Here is a 26,045-nt window from a genome sequence, read left to right as displayed (position 1 = left end):
AGCAACGTTTGCCTGCAGAATTACCAAATTCCTACTTAATTTTTCTAAAACCAAAATTTTAGATACAAATTGCAGCATCTGAAGAAACTAATATTTCGATTTTATAGGATTACCATTGGATATTTCACCTAAAAAGGATTTAAAAATTACCATTTGGCCTCATGGAAAGGTAAATGTTTCTATTGTCGACTTCTTTGACAGATATTATTTTGGTGTATGTGCTTAAGCAACAAGATTTACAGACGTTATATATTGCAAATAGTTATTGCTCTTAGAATATATTTTTAATATATATGTTACATTTCTATCAAGGTATGTTTTACTGAGGATAGATTCAGGGCTTTTTTAAACAATCTTTCAGATTGTTTATTTTTTTGCCCGCTGTTAAGTGATGAATACAATTGATATCACTATTTTCAGTGAAATTCAATATATTCTGAAAACAGCAAAAAAAGGGCAAAAAATGACTTTGTTAAATATGAAAATATGTGTACTGTATTCTAAAATTTATTGTTTAATATTACTACATTTTTTCTTTTTTTTCAGATCTAGAAAGAAAATTAAGGAAATTGAATCCATTTTTCTTGTAATTAAAAAAAACCATTTATTTCTAATTAAGTTATTTTGTTGGTCAGGTAAGTTTAAAATATCTGTATTTCTCACCCCTTCACTTTCATGCTCCCTTTTCTTCACTTCTCCTCACTCTGCTTTTCTCATTCCCCTTCCCTCTCTCTTCTTCCTTTACTGCTCTTTCATAACTCCCTCACTCCATCTCTACTACTCCCCTAGGTTTACTGCCTCCATCACTATTTTTTCAACTATGTTTCTTTCCCTGTCTCCATATGTCTCAGTCATTCTAACTGCCTTACTCCTTCTCAGTTCCTTGCTCTCTGTGTCTGTTTCTGTCTCTCTCCCTTTGTCTGTTTACCCTTAATTTCCTTAACATCTCTGTTTCTACCACTCCTCCTCTCTCCATCACTCATTTTCCATCTATGTTATTTTTTTAACCTTTTCCGTCATTCTCCTTCCCTCACCTTCCCTAACTGTCACTATCCTTTACTCATAGTCACTCCTATTCTCCTACTTCACTTCCTCCTGTCTGTATCTCACACCCCTTCATCTTTTCACACTCTTTCCTTCACTCTCCCTCACTCTCCTTTGCTCATTGAAATCCTGAATCCCTTTCTCTCACTCCAGTTTCCTAAATCCCTCCATCCCCTCACTCCCCATCTCTCACTTTCCCTTACCCCCTTTTCTAATCCTCATACCCCTTATCTCACCATCACTCCACTTCTCTTACTTCCAATCCCTTTACCCTGCTGTACTTCATCCGCTTCATCTGTTACTCCCTTTGCCTATCTCCGTCCCTTACTCCCCTTTTCTCACTCCCCCTCCATCACTCTCCATGACTCACTGCTATTCCCTTACTCATTCACTCTTCTTACCTGTATCCTCTACCCTTAGTCCTTTTGTTGCAGTCAGTCTTTCACTTCCCTTTCATGACTTATCATACTTTCCTTTTCTCACTCATTCTGTCTGTCCTTTCCTCCTCTTCACTCAGTCATTTCAATCATTTCAATCATTCATGTATACACTACACATTCATTCGATAAAATTACAACACAGTATATTAGGAATATAGCTCTTCTTGGAGAAGTGAAGTGAGTTCTGAAAAGAACAGTTTTTTTTGTCTTTTTTGTTTTGTAATTTTTTTTTAGTTTTGTAACAATTTTGTATTTTTTTTGATTTTTTTAGAGCACCAAAAAAAACTGGTAATGAAAAACTGTTCAACAGGAACAAAAACAATAAATGAAAAAAAATTATGGGCTGGAGCATGTGTGCTGCTGTATTCTGTTTTCAATCAAGTTAATGCTGCTCTCACCGTAGCAAAGAACAGCATTGCACACATTACAATGTATGTGCACCTTCTGGAAAAGGGGGCAGATATCCAGGGGCCTGGTACACGGTGAATCTGCGGCCGCAGATGATGTGCTCGGCTGAGCAGTTGGAGGGTTGTCCCTTAGGGCTCTAGTTGTCTCTCGAGCATAAGGTACAGGATGCACTGTCTTGAAGTGCCTCAGCATTGAATAAATACTAAATGAGTATTTTTTGCTGGGATCTCCTCTGGATAAGACGGTTCCACAAATAGTGCATGTCACCTTTGGAGCATTCACCTTCTTTTGGCCCTCTGGAAATGTGAAGAATTTCCAGATGAAAGAGTCTTTTTGTTTCGTCTTCCTTGGTGGTACCACAAAGGTCTCCTCCTCACTCCCTGAAGTAGATTGCTGTTCTGCCATTTTCCAGTAAAATTTTACTAGAGTAGCTGTTCAGCTCCTTCTCCCAGGAAATAAGAAGAAATAGTGAGGGGAGTGGGTGTGGTGTTTGAAGATTCTGGAAAAGAAACTACTATGAACCAATGAAAAGTGTTGTTTTGTAATCACATGACTTGCCGTGTGCGCACCGTGCATGCACGGTGCTCGCACGCATGCGCACACGGTGCACGCACGGATCAGAAATGAATTACTTTTAACCCGATTTCTAAAACATGAAAAGGCGGCAGGGAAGACACTCCCTGACCCCCTAGACCTTCTCAGGGGGTCCCTAAAGGACCTCGTAAATAAAAAAAAAACATTTCCTTTAATAAAAAACAATTGCCGGTGCGCGCACGGTGCTCGCACGCATGCGCGCACGGTGCACGCACGGATCAGAAATGAATTACTTTTAACCCGATTTCTAAAACATGAAAAGGTGGCAGGGAAGACACTCCCTGACCCCCTAGACCTTCTCAGGGGGTCCCTAAAGGACCTCGTAAATAAAAAAAAAACATTTCATTTAATAAAAAACAATTGCCGGTGCGCGCACGGTGCTCGCACGCATGCGCGCACGGTGCATGCACGGATCAGAAATGAATTACTTTTAACCCGATTTCTAAAACATGAAAAGGAGGCATGGAAGACACTCCCTGACCCCCTAGACCTTCTCAGGGGGTCCCTAAAGGATCTCGTAAATCAAAAAAAACCCATTTCCGTTAATAAAAAAAATTGCCCGTGCGCGCATGGTGCGTGCACGGTGCGCGCACCGTGAACAACCCTTAAAAAACAAACCTTATAAACTTTATAAGTTTATAGAAGATATTAACTATGCTGTTCAACTTTATCCAAATAAAAAAAAAAAGAGCTGAGCCATTCCATATTACAGGATGCAGTCAATCTATAACTATATACATAGGTAGTTTATTGTAAAATAAATATATAAAAAATATAATAATACATACATAAATTAGCATTTAAAAAACCTGACAAATTCACTAAAAAAACATAGGTTTCACACACGTTATAGTTAGAAATTAGCATTTAGAAAACCTTGCAAGTTCACTTAAAAAACCATAGGTTTCACACACATTATAGTTAGGAATTGGCATTTAAAAAACCTTGCAAATTCACTGAAAAAACCATAGGTTTCACACACGTTATAGTTAGCTGGACATTTCACTCGTACAAAACCATTGAAATTCCCCCATTATAGTTAGTTCAGCTAACTATAACTCGCGCGACCGCAATCCACTGCTGATGACGTCACATATTACATCACTTATGACATGGTCAGTGACATCACTCATGACATCACTCATGACATCTCAAATGACATCACTGATGACATCACTGATGACATCATCCTTGTGTAAGAGTGGCAGACCTCCTCTTATCCTAATATAAAGTTTGATACACACATTGAAAAATACAAACTAAAGTTTTGAAAACTATAGAGATACCAATACCAGTTAGAACAACCTAGTAGTAATTCCAAAATCTACATACGCATCCACTCATCCATCAACACTTGTATATATTCACTCATACATGTACTCAGTCATCATATGTACTCATACACCTATACATCCTGTTACACACCTACACTCATACATAGAGTTACTCACACATGCAAATAAACATCCATTTACTTGCATATACAGCTATACACACACCACTACACTTACTTCTACAGAAACGTACACATACTTACTCTCTTAAACAATCACTTATAGAAACACATACTTATTTATACAGGAACTCTTCCAATCTCTCACTCTCATATATCCTCACTTATATACATCAATACTCACATATACTAATTTAAAACATATGGACTTACTCATAAAGATACTATTGAGACAGTCATTCACTCTCTTACTCACCCATACACACACTCATCCACCCATACTGTCCTGCTCACATACTGTCTTCAAAACACATACAAACAGTGAGTCACTCATTCATGCATCTATACGCTAAGTAACATCCCCCACTGAACCATACAGACCCTCATACTGATACTCTAAAATCGTACTAATAACCCATATACACACTCATGTAGCTACTCACCAACCCATGCAGCCACTTATACACAAAGTGAGACACTGATACAGATATTTAAATATTTAAACATTACTCACTAATACTTGTATTCACTAAGATACTGTTAATAAGTCAGTTATACAATTAATTTTACAAAAAAAACCATCCATTTAGACACTTATTTATCCATTTATTCTTCCATTAACCTTTAGATATACATATATAAAAAACTTTATTTTTCAGAAAGACACATATTCACTGGATGATGTCATCAGTGATGTCATCAGTGATGTCATTTGAGATGTCATCAGTGATGTCATGAGTGATGTCACTGACCATGTCATGAGTGATGTAATATGTGACGTCATCAGCAGTGGATTGCGGTCGCGTGAGTTATAGTTAGCTGAACTAACTATAACGGGGGAATTTCAATGGTTTTGTACTATAACGTGTGTGAAACCTATGGTTTTTTCAGTGAATATATATATATATATATATATATATATATATATATATATATATATCCTTACGAAACGGAGTTCCAACTGTGCTCTCAGGTCAGGGATAAAGACACCACACCGTCCAAGATGCTTCAAGGGGGTTTATTACTTCATAAACCCAACGTGACGCGTTTCACCCTCAACGGGCTTGCTCACACACCGTTATGCTACCGGACCATCGTTTACATACATTGTTCGTACAGACATGGACATCAAAAGGGGACTGTTGCAAAGGTTTTACAGCGCCATGTTGGAAAAGTGAAATCTTCTCAGATAGCGGTACTAAATGGGCGCCATTACAAAACAGTAAAAACACAACATATCATATGGCAAAGTACACTTCACAGTCCACTTATTTTTAAATGAAACAACAGTAAATCGCTCCTAGTGAGCTTGGTACTGGGACGTTGCTATCCGGCTCTTACAAACATGTTTGATAAACATTAGATAACTTTAGAAGCACCCCCGGGACTCATTTCGTGCCGTGTGGTTAATTTTCCACATTTGTTCTCTAAGCTTAAGTAGCGTTTCGCAATCTGATGTCGCGTGTCATAATTGGAGCGCATCAAGTGTGTAGCTTGGTGTATGTTTAATACTAACAGGAGATATGTTAGGTTCGTCTGTGTGCGATCTGTATTACACCATGATGGTACAACATGCTCCCATAGTGGGTACAGCCTTAGTTACCGCTCGTGTTAGTGATGTTTGGCTATAATACACTTCCACCCACCTGTAAGTTAAATCTTATGTTGCTAGGTGTCCTTGTGTATTAATGATTGATTGCATGATCTCTTGTGTCATAGATCTTACTGATGTATAACTGGAAGCAAGAAAATAAACTGCCTGTCACATATGCCCTGTCTAAATGTACCGAGTACCTTGCATTTGTCTCTATTTAGTCCAGATTTAAAAGTTACGTTAAATTGTATTGCAACATATTGGTCCACTGGTGCATCCTTAACCAAAATCAAAACAGATTCAAAAGTGTCTCAATCATAAAGTTTAAAATTGAATTGATCTTATCTGTCCACTGGAGAGCAGCATGGGAAGAAAAGGGTAGGGATCCTGTGTCGCGGGCCCGAGACATAGTCCCTTCCTTTCTTCCTGTAAAAGAGAAACACAGGGTCAGTTGACTCAAACTGCAATAGACATTCAACAGACAATCAGAATACAAATCATTCGTTATAGAAACAGTTCATCGTTGTCCTTTCTGGGCCTCAATACAACCTCCCTCATAGTCCACCCTCCTTGGAGTATCCCTTCTGTTCTCAAATGTGTTCATGTTTACGTCCTATTTGTGGATGGAATTTGCTGTCCCTTTAGTCACCATGTAAGTGTATGGCCATCTCCTCATCCATGTTATGGCCGTTCGGATATCTGGTCCCCATCCCAATTATGTGACGTGATTCACGTTGTCTCAGTTTAAGAGTACTATCACCTCCTCTCTTATTGGGTAAGATTCGTTCAATTGCATAATAGGACAATTTGGTATAGTCCGAAAAATGTTTTATTTCAAAATGCCGAGCAATGGGGTACTGTTGGTCCTTATTCGTAATTGCCCTCATATGTTCGAGGACCCGTTTCTTAGCCATGTGTGTGGTGCTTCCTACGTAACTCAGTTGGCAAGGGCATTCAAGCACATAGACTACGTTGGTGCTACTACAAGTAAGGAACTGTTTAATGGGAATCATGCTGTTTGTACTGCTATTCCAAAATTCCTTACGCCGCTTGCGTAAGGAATTTTGGAATAGCAGTACACCGTATACCTGGAAATTAAACTATCCTTTTTGGGTTATTCTTCCAGACTTCTGATACATTGTTGAAGAGGTGCTGACTGGAATTAAGCTGCTTCTGAATTAGGCGCGCTGTCACATGTCACATGTTGGAAATGCCTGAGGCGACTTCGTACTTCTGTCTATTGCCCTAGGTACTAAGTGAGGCTAAGACGGATTACTTGCAGCTGCATTCTATAACGCTCTTCTCTCCTGCACAGTCTTCTTTCTTGTTCAACATAAGAAGTGTGCTTATTCAATAGTTGGTTTTGGAGCTGCCTAGGTTTGAACTGACTATAAATAAGACGCGCTCCTGTTGTGCATCAGAAGCACATGAGGGATTCTACTTAATCTTATTGCACTGTGTATCTGAAGAGCTAAAGACTAATACATCTCACTGAGCGTCTGTAAATTTAAAACACCTCTACTTTGAGCAGTTTTCTCAAGACATCTGCTTAAATATTTTGTCACAACAATTGACACTCTTTCCATTACTTATGGCTTAAACATTTATATTCATTGTTTACTATACTGAAGTACCAAGATAACAATTACCAGTTAAAATACCCTGAAGAGGAACAACTGGGAATGTCTTCTGGTAAAGCAACTGGTAAAACCACAAAGCAACCCTCTTATTCTGAAATCCTAAACCAGGGTTGTTCCAACACAGAAGCTTGGAATACCACCTTCTCGACCCAAAAACCGTGTAACTTTTTAATGTCAACTGCACCAGATTCTACCATGGAGCGGATTCTCCAGGAAATCACGGCGGTAGGACGACATTTAGAGGGGATGGAGACGTCTATATCTGCTCTTACGGTTGAGACTAAATCTATATGTGCAGAAATTGCTGGATTTCAGAGTAAACTTGATGGTGTTTCTGAACGAGTATTCACAGTTGAGAACCGCATTAATAGTATACCAGATCGAGAGCAAGAACTTCTTTTCCTCAGAAGTAATATGATAGATTTGGAAGATAGAAATCGCTGAGACAACGTACGCTTCCTTGGTTTTCCGGAAGGAATAGAAGGTTCAGGCTTCAAATCCTTTCTCATAACAGCTCAGGTCACCTTTGACCTGCCATTAGAGATGCAGAGAGCCCATCGCATTGGTCCTTTCAAAAGTGGGAAAAACATACATCCATGCACAATTATTGTCTGCTTTAGACAACATGAGCAGGCTTGCCAAATAATTATCGCGTGGTCCATACAGATTCGAAGGTCATGAAGTCCGAATGACAGCGGATTTTTCAAAAGAAACTAAAGAACGTTGCAAAGCCTTTCTCTCTCTTAGATCCCGCTTGTGTCAACTAGATATCAAATATGGCATTTTTGATCCAGCACATCTACGGATTACTAAGGATGGCATATCCAAGGACTTCTTTAATCCAGAAGATATCCGTTTTTTTTTTGGATGCCCTTACTCCTCAAAACATGGAATTAAATGTGCTTACACCTGAACTTAAATCTCTACTCTTTTTCGGGATTTCCAAGACGTCTTCTGATGAATCCGAGCGTAACCCAATTCGGTCCCAAGGTAGAGATCCAGATAGACATACACGTTCTTTTGGAGATCGAGCTCAGGCCCTTCAATCAGTAGCCGCTTCTACGCAGGAAAGAGGTAGAGACAAATCACGTTCTCCTTTAAAATCTCTCTCATTATCTGAAGACTTACTATCTATTTTGATTACTAGTGAATAACTATCAGAAGTGATTTACTTCACTATCTATTGAAACTACGTTCCATCATCTGAAGAAGATGTTCCCTGAATATTTATTCATTCTGTTATACATTGTTTATTGGCTTACATTAATTATATTCTATAATATATTGTATTAGACTATGTATTATATTATGTTATATTATATTTCTTCCTTTAAACCCTCTCCCCCTTTCCTCTCTACTAATATATACATATGATAAAATGCAATTATTTTATAGTGTTATAATATGTATTATTTATTATTATTATTTATTTATTTGAAAGTTTTATATAGCGCGGACAAGACTCTTGCGAGTATCAGAGCGCTTTACAAGCAGGAAGGAGGCAAAGTACAATATACATAGACAACAGACAGTTAGACAAAATCACAATGAATATAGTTCAAGTGAATTTAGCCATGAGGATAGCTTTCACTTCTTTTTTGAAGGAAGAGGTGGAGGGGTTCATTCTTGTTTCACTGGGCAAAGCGTTCCATATCTTCGGAGCCATACCAGAGAAGGTACGGTTATAGGTTTTTTTCTTGGCAAAACGTTGAGGTTGAAGGAGAACAGTTTTGGCACTCCTAGAGACTCTGTTGCCCGCAGAGAGAACTAGTTTCTGTGCAAGGTATTGTGGAGTTTTGTGGTAGAGGGCCTTGTGTGTCATGCAGGCAATTTTTAGGTGAATTCTGGCTTCAAATGGAAGCCAGTCGATGGCTCTCAAGTCAGGTGAGATGTGAGCGTTTCTTGTAGAGCCTGTGATGAGTCTCGCAGCTGCATTGATCGTGGCTCTTAATGGTGCTGTTGAGGATCTTGGGAGGCCGCATAGCGTAACTGCTCCATACTCTACTCGGGGGATTAGTAGGGCTTGAACTGCTTGTTTGAAATCATGTGCAGGCAGAAAGGGTTTCAGTTTTCTCAGGGTCTTTAGTTGGAAGTTCGCTCCCTTAGTTGCGGAGCTAATGTGTTTCTGCATCTTTAAGTTGCTGTCTAGCATTATTCCCAGAGATTTCGCTGAGTCGACTATGTGTGTGTGTCCATTTAGGGCTGTTAGGTGTTTCATCCAGTCCCGGATAGTGTGGGTTTTGTTGGGGGGGGGGGCGATTAACAGGAATTCCGTTTTGAGAGAGTTAAGTTTCAGATGGTTTTCTGCCAGCCATGTTTGGGTTTTTTGAAGTGTGGTGTTGAGCGATTTGATGTCCTCTAGTGAGTGTATCTTGATGTATATTTGTGTGTCGTCTGCGTACATGTGGAAGTGAATCTTGGTGAGGCGTAGAAGATCTGTGAGAGGTTCCATGAAGAGGTTGAATAAGGTGGGTGAGAGAGAGGAGCCTTGAGGTACTCTTAATGTGACTGGCATAGGGTTGGATAGGGATTGGTTGATCTTGAATCTTTGGGATCAGTTTTGGAGGAAGGATGTGAACCAGTTCAGAACCTTTCCAGAGATACCCATTCTGTGTTTTAAGAGGTCAAGTAGGTTGTCGTGTTTGACAGTGTCAAAAGCTGATGACAGGTCGAGTAGGATTAGAAGACAGGCTTCATTCTGGTCTAGGATTTTAATCGCGTCGTCTACAACATGAGCCATGGTTGATTCGGTGCTGTGACCTGCTCTGAAGCCAGATTGAAATTGGTTCAGCAAGTTGTATCGATCGATGTGACTGTTCAGTTGTACGTTAACACATTTTTCCAGGAGTTTGGCTAACATAGGTATATTAGATATCGGACGGTAGTTGTTGGGGTCCGAGGGGTCCGCCGTGGTTTTCTTAAGGATAGGTGAGACCTGACTGATTTTCAGGATGTCAGGGATGGAGCCTTGAAGGAGAGAAATGTTAATGATCTTAGTCCAACAATGTATGTTACGAATTTTAGGAATATTATGAATTAAGAATTAGTATATATAAGTATTACATTCTAAAATAACAAAGTTTTCCCTTCTCTCTTTCTTTACTCTTTAAATTCCACTGACGTATATATTCTAAACACTTAAAGGCTAATGTTCTTTTATTCTTACGTTTTTCTTTTTCTCCTTTTCTTTCTTATCATATAATATGAATGTTATGAATTAAGAATTAATACAAGATGTTTAATGCTAATGTTCTCTTCTCTTTACATTTCTTTTCTTCAATTTTCGTACTCATTAATTCTCCATTACACTACATATCTACTAGATTATCTTGATGTATTCATATTTATTTAATCATTTATGAAGAACATTCAATTGTACAAATATACAAATTTTGCATTACTATATAAATAATTTAATTGCATTGTCACATTACTTAAACTTTACTATGTTTAATATTCAATATCATTATTATACTATGCAAGTTTTCATATATCTTATTTTGTACATTTCTCTCCCTGTTTTTCCCTTTCCTTTCTATCCCTTTCTCCTCTCTTTCATTATTTATACAATAATGTTTTTATATTCCTTCTCTCAAATCTTTTCTTCCCTCCTTTATGCTTACATTTGCACATAATAGAATTAAATTATTTCATCATTTTATAATGTTATAATTTGAATGTTATGAGTTTTTATGTATAATATGAATTAAGAACTAGCATATATAAGCTAAAGTGTAAAAATATTCATCCTCTTCATTACTTTCTGGAACTCCATAGACGTGTATATTCTAGACGTCTAACCCCATTTCTCTCTTCTCCCTGCTTTACTTTTCTTCTTCTTCTATGTATCAATGTTTCATTACACTACTTACTATATTACCTTGATGTTTTAATATTTATCTAATTAGTTGTGATAACATTTTATTATATTACTATTTCTCTATTGTATTATACTGCATAATATAAGTGTCCTATTACTTAAACATGCTTATATCCCGTATTTATTACCATTATCATATCATTTAAGATTTCGCATTTACTATTTTATATATTCATCTCTTTATTTTCCTTCTTCTTCTATTCATCTCTTCTCTCTTTTATCGTATTCTAATCTCTTTTATGTCTTTCCCTATTTATATGATTCACTGAAAACCTGTCTGACCTGATTGCTCACTGCTCCCTCCGAGATGCGAATAACCTAATTCTGGGCGGCCTCAACCTACACTGGAATGAAGAAAACAACCTGCTAATCCAGAACCTGAATGAGCTGTTACACAACAACAACCTTACCCAACTCTGCATAGAGGAAATCCACAACATCCTGTTTAGTGACTGCGGTAGTGACGCCACTGAAGAAGGGAAGCTTATTCTTGAAACATGCCTGGTGTGGCTACAACACTGAGATTAACTCTTTTGTGCTGTTTGCCTGCAGTAAGCTGTCTTGAATGAATAAACATAGAAGATTGCACACATACCTGTTGGCTTCTCTCATTGGGGCAAACTTGTGGTTGGATATGAAGTGGCTATGCTCAGCCGCGAGAGAAGATCACCCCGCCAGTGCGGGCCCGTGATGGATTCAGAAGGCTTCATCGTGTATACGGGAGGAGGTGTTCGACAAGACAGCGGTCACAGACTGCAGACATTTGTTTATACAAACAATTGCCCGAAAGCTTGGCGGGGCACTCAGCAGGTAGCTGTCCGTTTGGAGTGAAGGAGCTTAAAAAAAGAAGTCCGAACTGACGACCACCTGCCGAGTGCCCCTCCAAGGTTTCGGGCGATTGTTTGTATAAAAAATATATATATATTCACTGAAAAAACCCATAGGTTTCAGGCCTGATATAGTTAGGAATTAGCATTTAAAAAACATTTGAAAATAATTGAAAAAGCCATAGGTTTCAGGCCTTATATAGTTAGGAATTAGCATTTAAAAAACCTTAGAAATTCACGGAAAAAACCATAGGTTTCAGGCCTGATATAGTTAGGAATTAGCATTTAAAAAACCTTATAAATTCAATGAAAAAACAATAGGTTTTAGGGGTATTATAGTTAGCTGGACATTTCACTCGAACAAAACCATTGAAATTCCTCCGATATAGTTAGTTGTATCAGGCCTAAAACCTATGGTTTTTTCAGTGAATTTCAAAGGTTTTTTAAATGCTAATTTCTAACTATATCAGGCCTGAAACCTATGGTTTTTTAAGTGAATTTCAAAGGTTTTGTAAATGACAATTGTTAATATATTAATTGTTATACTGATTTTTTTTATACTGATTTTCTACATTTTTTAAACTATTTATTTTTAGATTTTTTTAATTACATTATAATTACATTATACATTACAATACAAAATATACTTTCTCAGAATGAATTACTTTAGTTTAAATACTTTGCAAATAGACAATAGACTTTTAAGTACAGTAGTTACAGTTGTTGCAATGGGCAACACAATTTCAAACACAATGCAACATTGAGCTCAATGTGAATTTCTAGTCAAATACAATTAGTTACTTTATGGATTACTTTTCTAACCACAGGACTGGATCCTAGATTCAGTTCTTGGACATCTCCTGTAAACAGTTGAGTAAAAGCGTTTTGGTTACAGTAGTGATTTTTAAGGAATAATATTGTATTTTAAAAGTTGACACTTAGAATTTTTTCACATAGAATCACCAATGTTATCCTATGGCAGAAAATTCACTTAGCAGGTAAGTAGTGTTATCGTTACATTTTCTTACTCAGTGGTGGATCCTGGATCCAGCACTGGTGAATCTCCTGTAAACAGTTGAAAGAATGTGTTTAAGTCATACAGACGATTTTTTAGGAATATTTTTAGTTTGTGAAAATAGACACATACTTTTCTGCTGAAAACCACACAATGGATTCCTATGGAAGGAAATACAAGTTACCGGTAAGTACGCTTAGAATTACATTTCAGGGACAGTGCTGAGCTAAAAGATGCAGCACTGGGTTCTCTCCTGATAACAGGTGAGTAAATCGGAATTCGTAGTTCGGCTGATTTTAGAGGAATATTTGTACGTTTCAAAAATGGACACTTAGAAACGTTTCTGCTGAAAACCACAAAACGGATTCCTATGAAAGGAAATACAAGTTACTGGTAAGTACGCTTAGAATCACTTTTCAGGGTCAGTTCTGGGCTAAAAGATGCAGCACTGGGTTCTCTCCTGATAACAGGTGAGTAAATCGGAATTCATAGTTCGGCTGATTTTAGAGGAATATTTTCACGTTTCAAAAATCGACACTTAGAAACTTTTCTGGTGAAAACCACACAATGGATTCCTATGGAAAGAAATACAAGTTACTGTTATGTACGCTTAGAATTACTTTTCAGGGTCAGTGCTGGTCTAAAAGATGCAGCACTGGGTTCTCTCCTGATAACAGGTGAGTAAATCGGAATTCGTAGTTCGGCTGATTTTAGAGGAATATTTGTACAATGGTGAAGGAAGGGGGCGGGGCCTGAGGTGACTTGTGCAAACACACCCTGTGGCATGTTTTAAGTTGGGGAATTAATTCCTCTTCATTCCTGCGGTCCCCTGGGGGCTAACTAGCCCACCAGGTACCTCCAGTAAGCGCCACGGAGCTGCATTGCAGAGAGGTGTAAAAAGGGGCGTGGCCTCATTACACCTCTCTGCAACGCAACCCCCTGGCGCATACTGGAGGTTCCTGGTGGGCTAGTTGACCCCAGGGACCCCCTGTATTCAAGTGGAATTAGTTCCCCCTCTGCAAACGCGCCAGGGGACGTGTTTGCAGAGTGGTGCAAGGAGGGGGCATGGCCTCCGGCCCGATCCCGTCTTATTTAAAAAAAAAAAATCTAATTTATTGGCCCTGTGGACCCTATCACCCAGGGCCTGCCCCCAGTTTTTTTACCCTCTTCGTTGGGGGCTGTGGGGGGTTCCCCAATCCCCCCATGGTCCCAGCCGTCTCCCCGCGTCCTGCGGGAGCCGGCATTGCTTCTCCACATGGGGAGCAGCTAACATGCTGCTCCCCATGTGGAAAAGCAATCAGCTTTGCTTCATTGAAGCGAGAGCAGGTTTCCGTGCTCTCACTTCAATGAAGCAAAGCAGTTTCCAATGACAGGGTGGGAGCCGCGAGGCTCCCGCCCTGTCATTGCAAACTACAGTGTCCCGGGGGTGGGCACCCCGGGACACAGCAGGAGCCAGCCCTGGGGGGTGGCGGTCCTTAGGGCCTATACAAGGCTCCAGGAGGGGGGCCCCCTCCCACATTTTCAAGTTGCCCCAGGGGTGGCGGTCCCCGGGGCTGGGGGGGTTGAGAGCCCCCCCACCTATACTATGTTAGAGCCCTGGGGGGTGGCGGTCCCTGGGGCAGTGTGGGGGGGATTAGGACCCCCCACACTTATTTTTTTTATGCCCCTGGGATTTGGCCCCCCCAGGGGCAAATTAGCTCTCCCACGCTGATTTTTTTTTTTCCTATCGGGCGGATGCTCGCACCCAGCACGCATCCTCTCCTTGTGGGATCCTCTGAGCAGGCCTAGGGGGTCAGGGTGTTTCTACCCTGCCCCCTTTTTGCGTTTCGCGTCGTTTTTTGGGATTTCTTGTGCCTCGGTTCTACCGAGGCACAAGATGGCTGCCAACACTTCCTGATTCAGAGTGTTGGCAGCCAATTTAAATTCAGCTCGTGATCGGGAGTGTGCGCGGATCCTCCGAGGCCATAGATATATATGTACTTTTAACTCTAATTTTCTCAGGAACTACTGAACGGATATACACCATGCAAAAGGCACGAGTCTGAACTGAGGACTACCTCTTTGCCAAATTTGGTGTAATTCTGTTCAGCAGTTCGGGCTGTAGCTGCGGCTAAAGGTCCTATGGGAAAATGCATGGGGAAAATGCGTTTTGGGACCCCCTTTTTTCTCGGCCCCCGCTTGACGAATCACCGTGAAACTTTCAGGATAGGAGCAGACCTGAACTGGCCAAAAGTTTGAAAAATTTTGCGAAGATTCGTCAATCGGCGCCAAAGTTATACCAAATAGAATGTTGCGGATTTCCTATGGAAAATAGGTCCTAAATATATCTACCTACTGGCGACCGCCAGTAGGTAATATATATATAACTATATATATATATATATATATATATATATAATATTTTTGTATTAGTAGTGTGAAACAATATTTTATATAAATATTTTGTTCTTACGATTGGAAGTATAGGGAGATGATATTTTTGTAAACAATATTTTGCCACAATTTTATTGTTCCACGATATTATTTTTGTCACTATTGTACGGTGTGGTCCGTAGTAGGTGAATGCAAAGGCTGCTGGCCTTTTCTGTATTTAATTTTTCCAAGATTCATTTCACTGATCACTACAAATGTCAGGCAGGAGGACTAACTCTACACAGGGGCCCCTATGCAAAAAATTATTGTGTTCATGTCTCATTTTACACCCTTACCTTGCTCAAGTCAGCTTCATCTATGACTCTGCCCATCACATTTAAGCACAAACCCAACATCACATCCCCATCTCTGATTCAAGCTGCATCTTCACAAGAGTTAGTTATTTGTCACTCCTTGATCCCTTTGACTGGAGTACCTCAGTCAGAGGGCAATTATCACCCACGGCACCGCCAGAAAACAACATCTTTTTCAGATTGAAGAGTGGTCTTGTCTCCAGATGTCATGCTAAATATTTCCCTTCAATAAAATATTATGTTGTTCCCTCTGCAACTTTAATGGACCTGACTTCCTCTACAGAGTTTGTACACCTTCCAATAGTGTTTGAGTCTTCTAATTAGTCTGCATCTCTTGCCAAGCATTTTCTTAGTTCTCTGTGTGATCATTTAAAGGAATTTAGGCTATAAAAAACTAAACTGACAAAATGTGGTCAATAGTAAGGAAAATTGATAATAGATTACAAAGCCATTGAATGGAGGCTTAACATGACAACTGTGAGCAAAGAGTCAGCCTAACGTGTTTACATATCTTCAGATCCAATGTGATCTACAGCTTGCAGCATGTTCTGTACTCATCAACATGTTGTGAAGGGTTCAGGTTCTTTTCACCTTCTTCCTTTGTCCTGAAACCCTGCTCCTCAGGTACTCTTGTGTGTTCATATCAGGTCTCAACAGAATTATGTAACATTTGGGGAAAAATATGCTGAAAATCAAGGCAGAAATTGATGATAAAATGGCAAAAACTTCCATGGCTACCATTAATTTTCCCTTTGTGCTGAGATAGGCTGGAATAAATGAAAGCCAGACACTGAGAAAGGCGAGCATGCTGAAGGTGATGAATTTAGCCTCGTTGAAACTGTCGGGCAGTTTTCTGGAAAGGAAGGCCACAATAAAACTGATCGTTGCCAGGATCCCAAGATACCCTAGCATGCACCAGAAAGCTATTGGAGACCCCTCATTGCATTCAAATACTATAATACCAGGCTGGTCGTGGATGTTGTACACAGAAAATGGTGGCAAGAGAAGTAGCCATGAGGTACAAAGAAGAACTTGAAACAGTGTCCCAACAGTGATTACTGTGTATGACAACTGTGGCCCCAACCATCTCCTTAACTTATTCTTGGGTTTGGTGGCATTGAAGGCAATGACAACAGTGATGGTTTTAGCCAAGATACAAGAGATACAAAGAGCAAACGTGATCCCAAAGGCAGCCTGGCGAAAAAAGCATTTCTCTGATGTGGGAAAACCAATGAAAGCAAATGAGCAAAGAAAGCAAAGGGTTAGTGATAGCAGAAGTATGTAGCTGATGGAGCGGTTGTTGGCTTTGACAATTGCTGTGTTTCTATGACGTATGAAGAGCACTAGAATTGAAGGGGGGACCAATGAGGAGAAAATACTAATTGTTGTTAAGGTGACTCCTAGAGGCTCTTTATATGACAGGAACTCAGTGATCTTCGGAATACATAGATTTTTTCTTTCATTTGGCCACTGATCCCAGGGGCACTTGAAACACTCAATGGAATCTGAAAGATGCAATATTTAGGAGATTTGCAGAGCTCAATCAATTAAATATGTTATGAATGAGTCTCACAGTATCTTGTCAACTCACCACTTTGGTTGGAAATCTCCCCTTCCGAACAGAGAAAACACTCAAAGCAACAGATGGGCTCTCCTTCTTTAGAAGCCTTCCGGTAGCCAGGAGAACAGCTGGGGCTGCAAATAGATGGAGGCACCTATAGACACAGAACATTTGGTATTTTATCCCTTTGCTCTTGGTGATGTTTAATTCAGAAAAGTTAACATGGCATACTAGATAATACAAAATGCACCCTTTCTTTGAGAGATATAAATTTCTCTTACTGCAGCGATCTCTGGTCTAATATTTGAGAAGACAATTTTGTAATAAAAAATCAGTTTTTAGAAGGTATGGTACTTTTACTCAGTTCTGATAATGTGTTTGAATAGTTGATGAACTGAACGATCCAATATTCACCATAGTAAATACTCCGATATATTCTTTTAACTTAATTTAGACCGCATTCTCACCAAAACCTAGCTCAGTTTTACTTCCTAAATATTCATGGATACCACACTGCCACAGGGAGTCTTTATTATTCATCATAGCCATAAACATAAAATTGGGATGGCACTGCTCTGACTAAATTTGTCCAAAAAAGCTGCCGTCAAATATATATACATGTTTAAAATACATAGCAAAACACCCAGAACAAACTAGCAATGGAATGATACACTGACCATGTTACCACAGAACTCCTTGGCTGAGTGTATAACACCTTCCTTTATGATTTTAATCCCCATTTGAGGGCTGATTTATTATTACCTGTAGCACAAACTCATGGAGTTACAGAAAGACAATGATCTAACCAAATCAACCAATTACACAGTCTATGTCCTATATATCTTCCTGTAAAAACCATCCAGAAGTAAAGTGACATTATCAAATGGTTATGGATTTGCATGACATCCAGATTCTCCTCAATATACATATTAAAACAGTGTAAATCTCAGGGCAACCCAATACATGATAACACTTCTTAAACAGTAACGTAATACATGTGTAGACATCCTTCATGAATGGTCTCTCCACAACAGTGATTCATTAGTCTTAACTATTGGAAGGTTACAAATGATACTGATGTTAATGTCACTTTATCCAAAAATCTGAATACTGTTATCATTTCTCAATTAAAGATATTACAAAAACATGACATAGGAAAAATGCAATGACATTTACGCAAGTGTTCATTGAAGCACACCATACTAGGAAGAAATTAGTGCATGCTTAAGAAATATGCTGCAACAGAAGCCCCTTGAGATCTCGACTTAGTAACATTAACAAAAGGGTGATCCAGATGATTCATGTCCACTCACTCTTCAGACCACCTGAGGTAAAGGAGTCTACATCTACAAATCCATTTACTCTTTAAGCAGTTTTAGCCCTTCTGGGTTCATTTCAGACCATCAGATTACCACTCACCTGGTATAATAATTTTTTTTTCTCCATTATTTCCCAGCTATCACATGTTATTCCACCACGTTTTTTAAATATTTGAGATAGATGTATTTTCTGGTTCTCTCAGATATCATGCTCTCCACCTTCCTCTTCATCTCTCAGATCTAGTTTCTTGTTCATGTATTTTTGTGTCCCATATTAATCAATTTATTGGTCTCCTTTCTGTAACAGATGTCTGCATATTCCACCAACATTTGACATTTATATTCAATTTATGTTCGTACACATCCACATTGATAAGAATGCTACCAAGTGTTATTTTTTTTCTCCACCTTTTTTACTAAACGAATGACATCTGGATGGTCTAGTCTTTACTTAATACCACTTACAGTTACTTAATTAATAAAACTAAACATATAGAGGTCTGATATTGTGCTGCAGCCTAGCTTGTCTTTCTGATACAACACTTTCTTCCAGTTTAGGCCTGAGATAGAATGTCAGACTTGGTGGAGAATGTTATTGTGGATTTCCACCATTGCCATTGTTAAGTTCTATAAAAGTCTTTATTCTTAAAAGAAGCATTAAACACTAATAGTAACACATATCCAGTAAGAAGCTGTGCACACAGAGAGAAACACAGACACATGCACATACACACACATACATGTATTCCAACTTATCAATAGCAATGATGCAGTCCCTGTATGGTTGTTCTTTGAATTAGTTGTTCTTAGCAACATGGTGTAGTTAATTGTCATTTACAACGTTTGTGCAATTTAAAAAAACTAAATGAAGAATTTCATAAGTTTACTTCACATACATTAGCTCAATCCTAGAGAGTTTCCTTAAGAACCGTGAAGAGCAGATAAGTTACTAGGTAGAACCCACAGTAATTTTCCCCATGTTAATTCTCATCGAATATATTTGGTTGCATGTTCCCCAACATTGCTTGATAAATGAGCACAAGAGATACTTTGTCATACATGTACTAAAAGAAATATCACAGTTTTGGGAAGAATTAAGCACCAGTTATTTATATACTTTTTAATGAAATGTTATAAGGCAAAACTGTACCTTATTTACAAGACCTAACTGATGTAATTTGTGTTCTCATGTTCCTCTACCGAATCTACCATGAAAGGAGGACATTGACAGTGACAGAGAATACATTTCTCTCTTTGTCTGAAAAGCAAATCTTGAATGTGAACAAATGTTAGTTTCATGATATTCTGCCTGTATGTAATTAGTCTAATGTAAGCTCACTAAGAAATTCACAAGTCATCAATAATCATGTTTATCCACACAAAGTCCCTACATGGTTCATTATAGATGGTGGAAGGAGTTTTCTTCCATGCTATTGCAGTCTGATGCTTTTCTCCATTTTCTTCAAACCTAAAGCCTGTGTTCTTCCCCATCACAGGGGATATTACTGTGCCATTTCTATTGAATCTGGAGCTATTGTTCTATGCATAATCTTTTGAATATGGCATATTCCTGCCCTTTCCCTGTTACGCAGCAGAGCAAGGTGACTTGCTGCTCTGCGCTGTGTTGTAAGATCATAAATATGCCCCATGATATACATGTAAGCAGTACTCTCAATGTACATATGCCCTCACAGAAGTATACACACACACATTTAAAAACATGGGCTCTGATCAGCTGTATGATCCTCAACAGTGAACATTCATGTTGTTGTTTGGGCCTATTAGACATTCACAAATTAATTTAGGTGGCCTTCAATGCATTAAACAGCTATTTGTACATGACCCTATTCTATACCATCTGGGTAGTTCAAGGACATTTATTGTGATGTCAGATGCCTCAGAGAGAGCAGAAAGAGCAGTGGTACTTCAGAAACAGGAAGGTGATGAGAAGGAGGATGAATGGAAGGAACATCCTGTTTTTATCTAGCTTTGTCAGAATCTGAATGGAACTATTAAGTGCTTCAAATAGCTCCTTGCAATGAAGATGGCTTGTAGTGAAGGGGTATACATGTCTTTGATGAGGTCTAAAGTTTGAAATTTGTACTGACCATCAGGTTTGATTTTCTTTGCACTATACGATTTTTCTTGTTTCAAGAATGTTTTAACAAATGTTTTCCTGCCTGCATCCAGAGTCTTCAATCATGTATGATCAATCTATAATTCTCCACAATGACTGTAAATGGCTCAGTTTTTCTTGGAAAGAATCACGATTGCATAAGAACAGTTGAATCCAGAAGACATTAAGATCTTCATTAAAGACTTCCTTGGTTTGATGGCATGAATTGCATTTTAGTCAGCAAGCAGTTTATTTCCTACTAACAAAATATGGCCCAGATTTAGAAAGGTTTTGCATCAGGTTTGTGTTACTTTTTAAACACAGACCCGATGCAAAAACATTTTGGGGATTTACAAACCAATGCAAATTGTTATTTTTGCTTGTTTGTAAGAAAAAGTAAGGCAAACCAGCCGAAGAGCTGCTTTGAGTTACTCTGCATCAAGGGATCGTTCAATGGGTGGTACATATGTGTTCCTGTGCTACCACCTATGGTTTGTGACACAAAACCCTATCTACTAACAATAGTAGACAGGCTTGAGCACCAAACATTAATGCCACTTGAAAGCAGGCAATAAAAGGGAAATGCTTTCATTTCTCCTTTCTTGTCCAACTGTGTATGTTTGCTGCACTGTACAGCACACATCCAAAATAAGAAAAGTTTTAAATGTAATCTAGGCTAAGTAGTTTTTACCGGAAGGATACCCTTCCAGTATAAAACCTATGCTAGACTCATGCAGCCACCTTTGCAGTGTGGCTCAAATGTGTGCACATGGCGCTTGGCAGCCAAATGCTGTGCCGGTTCTACAGACAAGGAAGGAGTGTGCCATATCTCTGAAGATATGGTGCTTTCCTCCTCTCCATCTGTCACACAATGTAGTGCATGATCTTTGGGTGCCACTCTGAGTTGTGTGCCAGGTATCTAAATCCAGGCCTACAAGTTGAGTGATGTTGATGTGAATGATTTGGACATTTATGGTCCTAGAGCAGTTAAACCCACTCTGGATTTGGTTTTGCAATCTTTTTTGTTACCAACTGTACATTTTTGATGTTCAAGTGTATGTACGTTCCTGACTTATTTGGAGCCAATACAAGTAGATTCTAAATATTTTCTATTTGTGCACCTACAAAAGAGGACCCTGAACCCTTGCGTACTATCTCAACAGATGTCATTACTATTCTTCCACCTTCTGAATATTATCATTTAGGATGATGACAGTAGACACTTTTTCAAAGATGGTAAATGTTTCTCCATTTCAAAAGTTATCTACAACTGAAGAAATTTTAATTTCTTGAAAGATATGCCTCTCTTCATGGATTGCCTTGTCTCACCTGTCATGTTTTCGAAAAACTATATATTAATCACTAAGGGGCAGATTTATGAGCCCCTTGCGCCACTTTTGCGTCACTTTTCCCATGTTAAAAGTGACGCAAAAGTGGCGCAAGGGGCTCATAAATCTGCCCCTAAGTATTTAATGAGCTGTATCTTCTACATGCTATCCTAAACCCAATGAGCAGAGAGAGCGAACTACTCAGAATCTAGAGTAATATTTATAGTAAATGCCATTCAAGATGATTGCTTTCCCTATTTCCCAATTCAGAGTTGTCTTACAACAATAGAAACAAATGGAAATCATACACATTTCACCACATGTTTGTATACAAGGCTTCCATCCAAGAGTTTTTCCATCTCCTCCTCATGCGGATCTTTTAATTTCTGCAGGTAGAGAATATTTAAGTTAATTGAGAGGATACAGACAACTTGTTTTTGAAAGATTGCATCATTCCAATGTTATGATGAACATGTATGGGGATCAATCAAGATCACATTTTCACTCTTTTTGTCCGGGGAGGGTTTGGCACATCAGAAAACAATGGACGGACTGTTGAAACTTTTCAAACGCTCACCCACAGCAACAGATTTGGGCTTAAGTAATCCATTGTTAATTAGCTCACCACGTCACCCCAGTTTGGACCCAGACATATGCAAATCAGTCTTGACCCTGCTCCTCATGTCATAGTGAGAAAAATAGTGATGGATTCAACCCAGATCTCTTGATTGGAGGTGAATGGTTAAAACATTTCAGCACTTCATCCAACATCTTGTAGTGTTTGTTATGTTTTCCCTAAGTGGCCAAGGGTATGCCCTGACGTGGGTCCCTTGCTCACCATAACACTGGATTCAAGCTAGCCTGGCTGATGAGGGGTGACACCCCAAAACACTTCCAGAATGCTTGTTTCCAGTTCAGAGAGGACCTGGCCTGGCAGTTCAGGCTGGACTGGTCCCATGAGAAGTAGCTCTGGAGTATCTTCAAGATGGTGCAAATATACAAGAAAGGTTACTAAACAAAGCACACTACTGTGTATTGCAATTAAAAACAAATAACGAAGGGTTTGATGATGATAAAGCCTGGAACTTCCTATCCAAATAGTGAGTTTCAGCTAATCACTTCATTGGCCACATTTTCATTAGAAACCTCCATCATTTGACTGAGAAACACTGTACAGAATAAAACTTTTTAAATAAGCATCTTTTTGTGTCCTAATCCACACCCACCAAAATCATTGACATGGGCAAAGTATTTTTCTTATCTGATTCATTAAGATGGTTTTAGTTTCCATTAATGTATCCCTCCAGTCAGATCATCGTTAGGTACTTCAAACTACAAATTCACCAGATTCAATTCTATAGTTAACTTCCAGACAATTTCGAGTTGCAGCCTCCATAAAAACTAAACATAATATAAGCTGTTCACAAACAGCCACATTTTTGTACATACATATTTGGCAATTTCTTTGACACATAGAGTTTGTTATTTTAAGGATTCTGAAAAAGTAAGCTCCATTTCAGTCCAATATGGTGCACAAGATGTAATGTAACACTGCCCTGCATCAAGTAGCAGTATAGATCAGACACAATGATTGAGTGGATTCATGCGCCCATGACCACTGACAGAACCATAGAGGGAATTGATTATGAAGTTAATCTACTAAGTCATTGAGATATTTATGTACAATCATTCAAACATGAGAGTAAATACTCTTCAATAATACACCAGAGAAAGAGACAAAACAACTTAGGTTGTGGGGAAATGAAGCTTTGTTATATTCTTTTACTTATGCTAATAACATATTCAATAAACCATATGGAAAAATATAAGTGGTTGCTCTAATAAGAAGTGCAAGGCAAAGTGCTTATGTGTGAGGTTTGTGAAGAAAGAGAAAATCAGACAGAGAACAATAGTAGGTCACAGTATCATGATTCTACACAAACGGTACTGGTTACCATGATTATGAAAAAGGGTAACCCAGTGGTCATGGCCTGACAACAAAACAATTATTTTATATCATTCAAAGTCCACTTATCAGAATGATGCTGCTATTTTTTGAATGCACCATCCAATCTCGGGGATGACCAATAATGTGTATTTCAGGCCATGGAATGGAAGGCATCAACGTTGCGACAGAACTTAGGTGATGGGAGTAATTTTAAACCTCTGCGTGCGGGTCTTCATTAGGACAAGGAAAATTACAGAGACAACCTAAATTAAATTAAATAAAATTAGAACCTGTCTCCCTGATGTATGCGTAATCAAGGTTATGTTTATTTGATAACTTTGCAGCAGAGTTCTGTTCACAGGATCCATCTGCCGCCAGGCATGTGGAACAGGTACCAAGCCACTGATAACATGTGTATCACTGCACACTGGAACTTTTTTGTGGGATTTTGAGAAATTATTTCTGCAGGTGTAGACTCTGCTGAGATTTGTAATGGCGTGCGGAAGCATGCAACAGTAGCCATGTTAGCCATGGAGAAATCCCATAGTGTTGAAAACATCTTGGAAGCCTTTAACAACAAGGTCTTTGAATGACTGCTACCAAGACGGCTCATCACTGGATTTGTTGCCACGGGCAATGGCAGTGATATAGTTATGGCTATGGCAGATGGTGGCCACTTCAAGGTCCTGTGCTTGGTGCACTGCATCAACATCATTGTACAGGACTTTCTCAGAAAAATGAGCAAGTTAGCAACTTACTGTCCACCTGCAGAAGAATCAGAACTAATTTCAGCCATTTTTTCAAAGCCCGGAACCAGCGAGGACCATTAAGCGTGATAAGAGAATGCCAGTTTAAGCACTCATACAGGAGGAGCCAACATGTTGGAATTTGACTTATTACATGTTGCAACGTCTGTTTGAGCAGTACAGACTGATCAATGAATGTGTAAATGAATATTTCACACAAAGAAGGGTTTCAACTGTGATAGACATGTTTATTGAGCTAGACCATTGGGGCCTAGTCAAATGCCTGATAGAGATGCTGCTTCCTTTTTAGGTGTTCCCACAGTAAGTCAGCAAGGAGTACAGTACCAAGGGCCAAGCTATCCCGTTGTTGCACCTGCTACAGAAACACCTCAATGAGGTGTCTGAAATGTACAGAAGTGTGGGGAAAAAAGATGCGTATCAGTTGGTAGAGAGCCTAATCCTTTGCTTATCTTTTAATGCGAGGGTGCAAAGAGACATTGTGTCATCCAAACATTTAATCTGTGTCACAATTCTTGTTTTGCGGTCCATACCATTACTGTCCACTTTCATTCCTTTTTCAGGCAAGGATGTTGCAAAATACAAGACATGGATTGCTGTGCAAGTCAGTGAGCCAGAAAAAGAGGGGTCAAGAATTAGAGGCCCACTACTCCAGGCCATATGTTCTGCGGTGCAGGCTTACACTTTAGAGCCTGAAAGAACTGCTATTGGCTCACAGCTGCCACAACCAACAACAAGAACAACAGAAACAGGAGTATCAGCCACAAAATCTGGATAAGATCGGTTTCTATTGGCAGGGCCTCAAGTCCATTGTAGAGGCGGAGGCAAAAGAGGTTGAGCAAGGTGGAGCACCAATGACTATTGAGCGGATGGTACAGGCCTATCTGGATGACCCAACAGAGGTCTACCTTGATAAAAACCCATTGGTGTATTGGTATCGGCGCCAATGGCCAGTGCTCAGGAGGCTCGCAATAAACGATCTGGCTTGTCTGGTAGCCAGTGTCTCCGCTGAGCATGTTTTCAGTGCTCTGGTGCAGAATGACCAGTCTCTCACCCCAAAACATGAAGAGATTAACCATGATCAAAATGAATCAACACTTTATAACACCGAATTACTCCCTACCTAAAGTATGACAGGAGGAAGATGAGGGTGATTGGTCAGACTCAGGTCATGGAAGGAGTGTGTTAGCTGACCTACTTCTGGGCAAACCACCTGAGTTTGAGGACAAACTCTACTTCCCTGACTACTAGACCTGGGCCAACAACAATAGAACTTTCTCTCTCTATCGCTGATCTGTTTTGACACCGAAAACAAAAAAGGTATAGCTAGGGGAACATTAATTTATTTTATTTGTTTGTGTCTGGCTGACTAATGCAGCCCCACTGTC

The 26,045-nt window shown here is 39.2% G+C and overlaps 1 protein-coding gene across 1 annotated transcript in view; it reads right to left on the bottom strand.

Moving 5' to 3' along the window:
- Nucleotides 1–16,197: 16,197 nt before the first annotated feature.
- The window catches only part of LOC146782742 (extracellular calcium-sensing receptor-like), a 175,678-nt gene continuing 165,830 nt past the window's right edge, over nucleotides 16,198–26,045 (bottom strand). Inside the window, exons 4-5 of the mRNA XM_085637221.1 lie at nucleotides 17,213–17,336; nucleotides 16,198–17,126 (exon numbers count right to left, since the gene is read on the bottom strand). Of these exons, the coding sequence (XP_085493347.1) occupies nucleotides 16,198–17,126; nucleotides 17,213–17,336 (1,053 nt within the window). The remainder of the gene's footprint in view (nucleotides 17,127–17,212; nucleotides 17,337–26,045) is intronic.

Source organism: Triturus cristatus, chromosome 12 (genome assembly GCF_964204655.1).
Source record: "Triturus cristatus chromosome 12, aTriCri1.1, whole genome shotgun sequence".
NCBI classification, from domain to species: Eukaryota; Metazoa; Chordata; class Amphibia; order Caudata; family Salamandridae; genus Triturus; species Triturus cristatus.
This window is presented reverse-complemented; position numbering and strand designations above follow the sequence as displayed.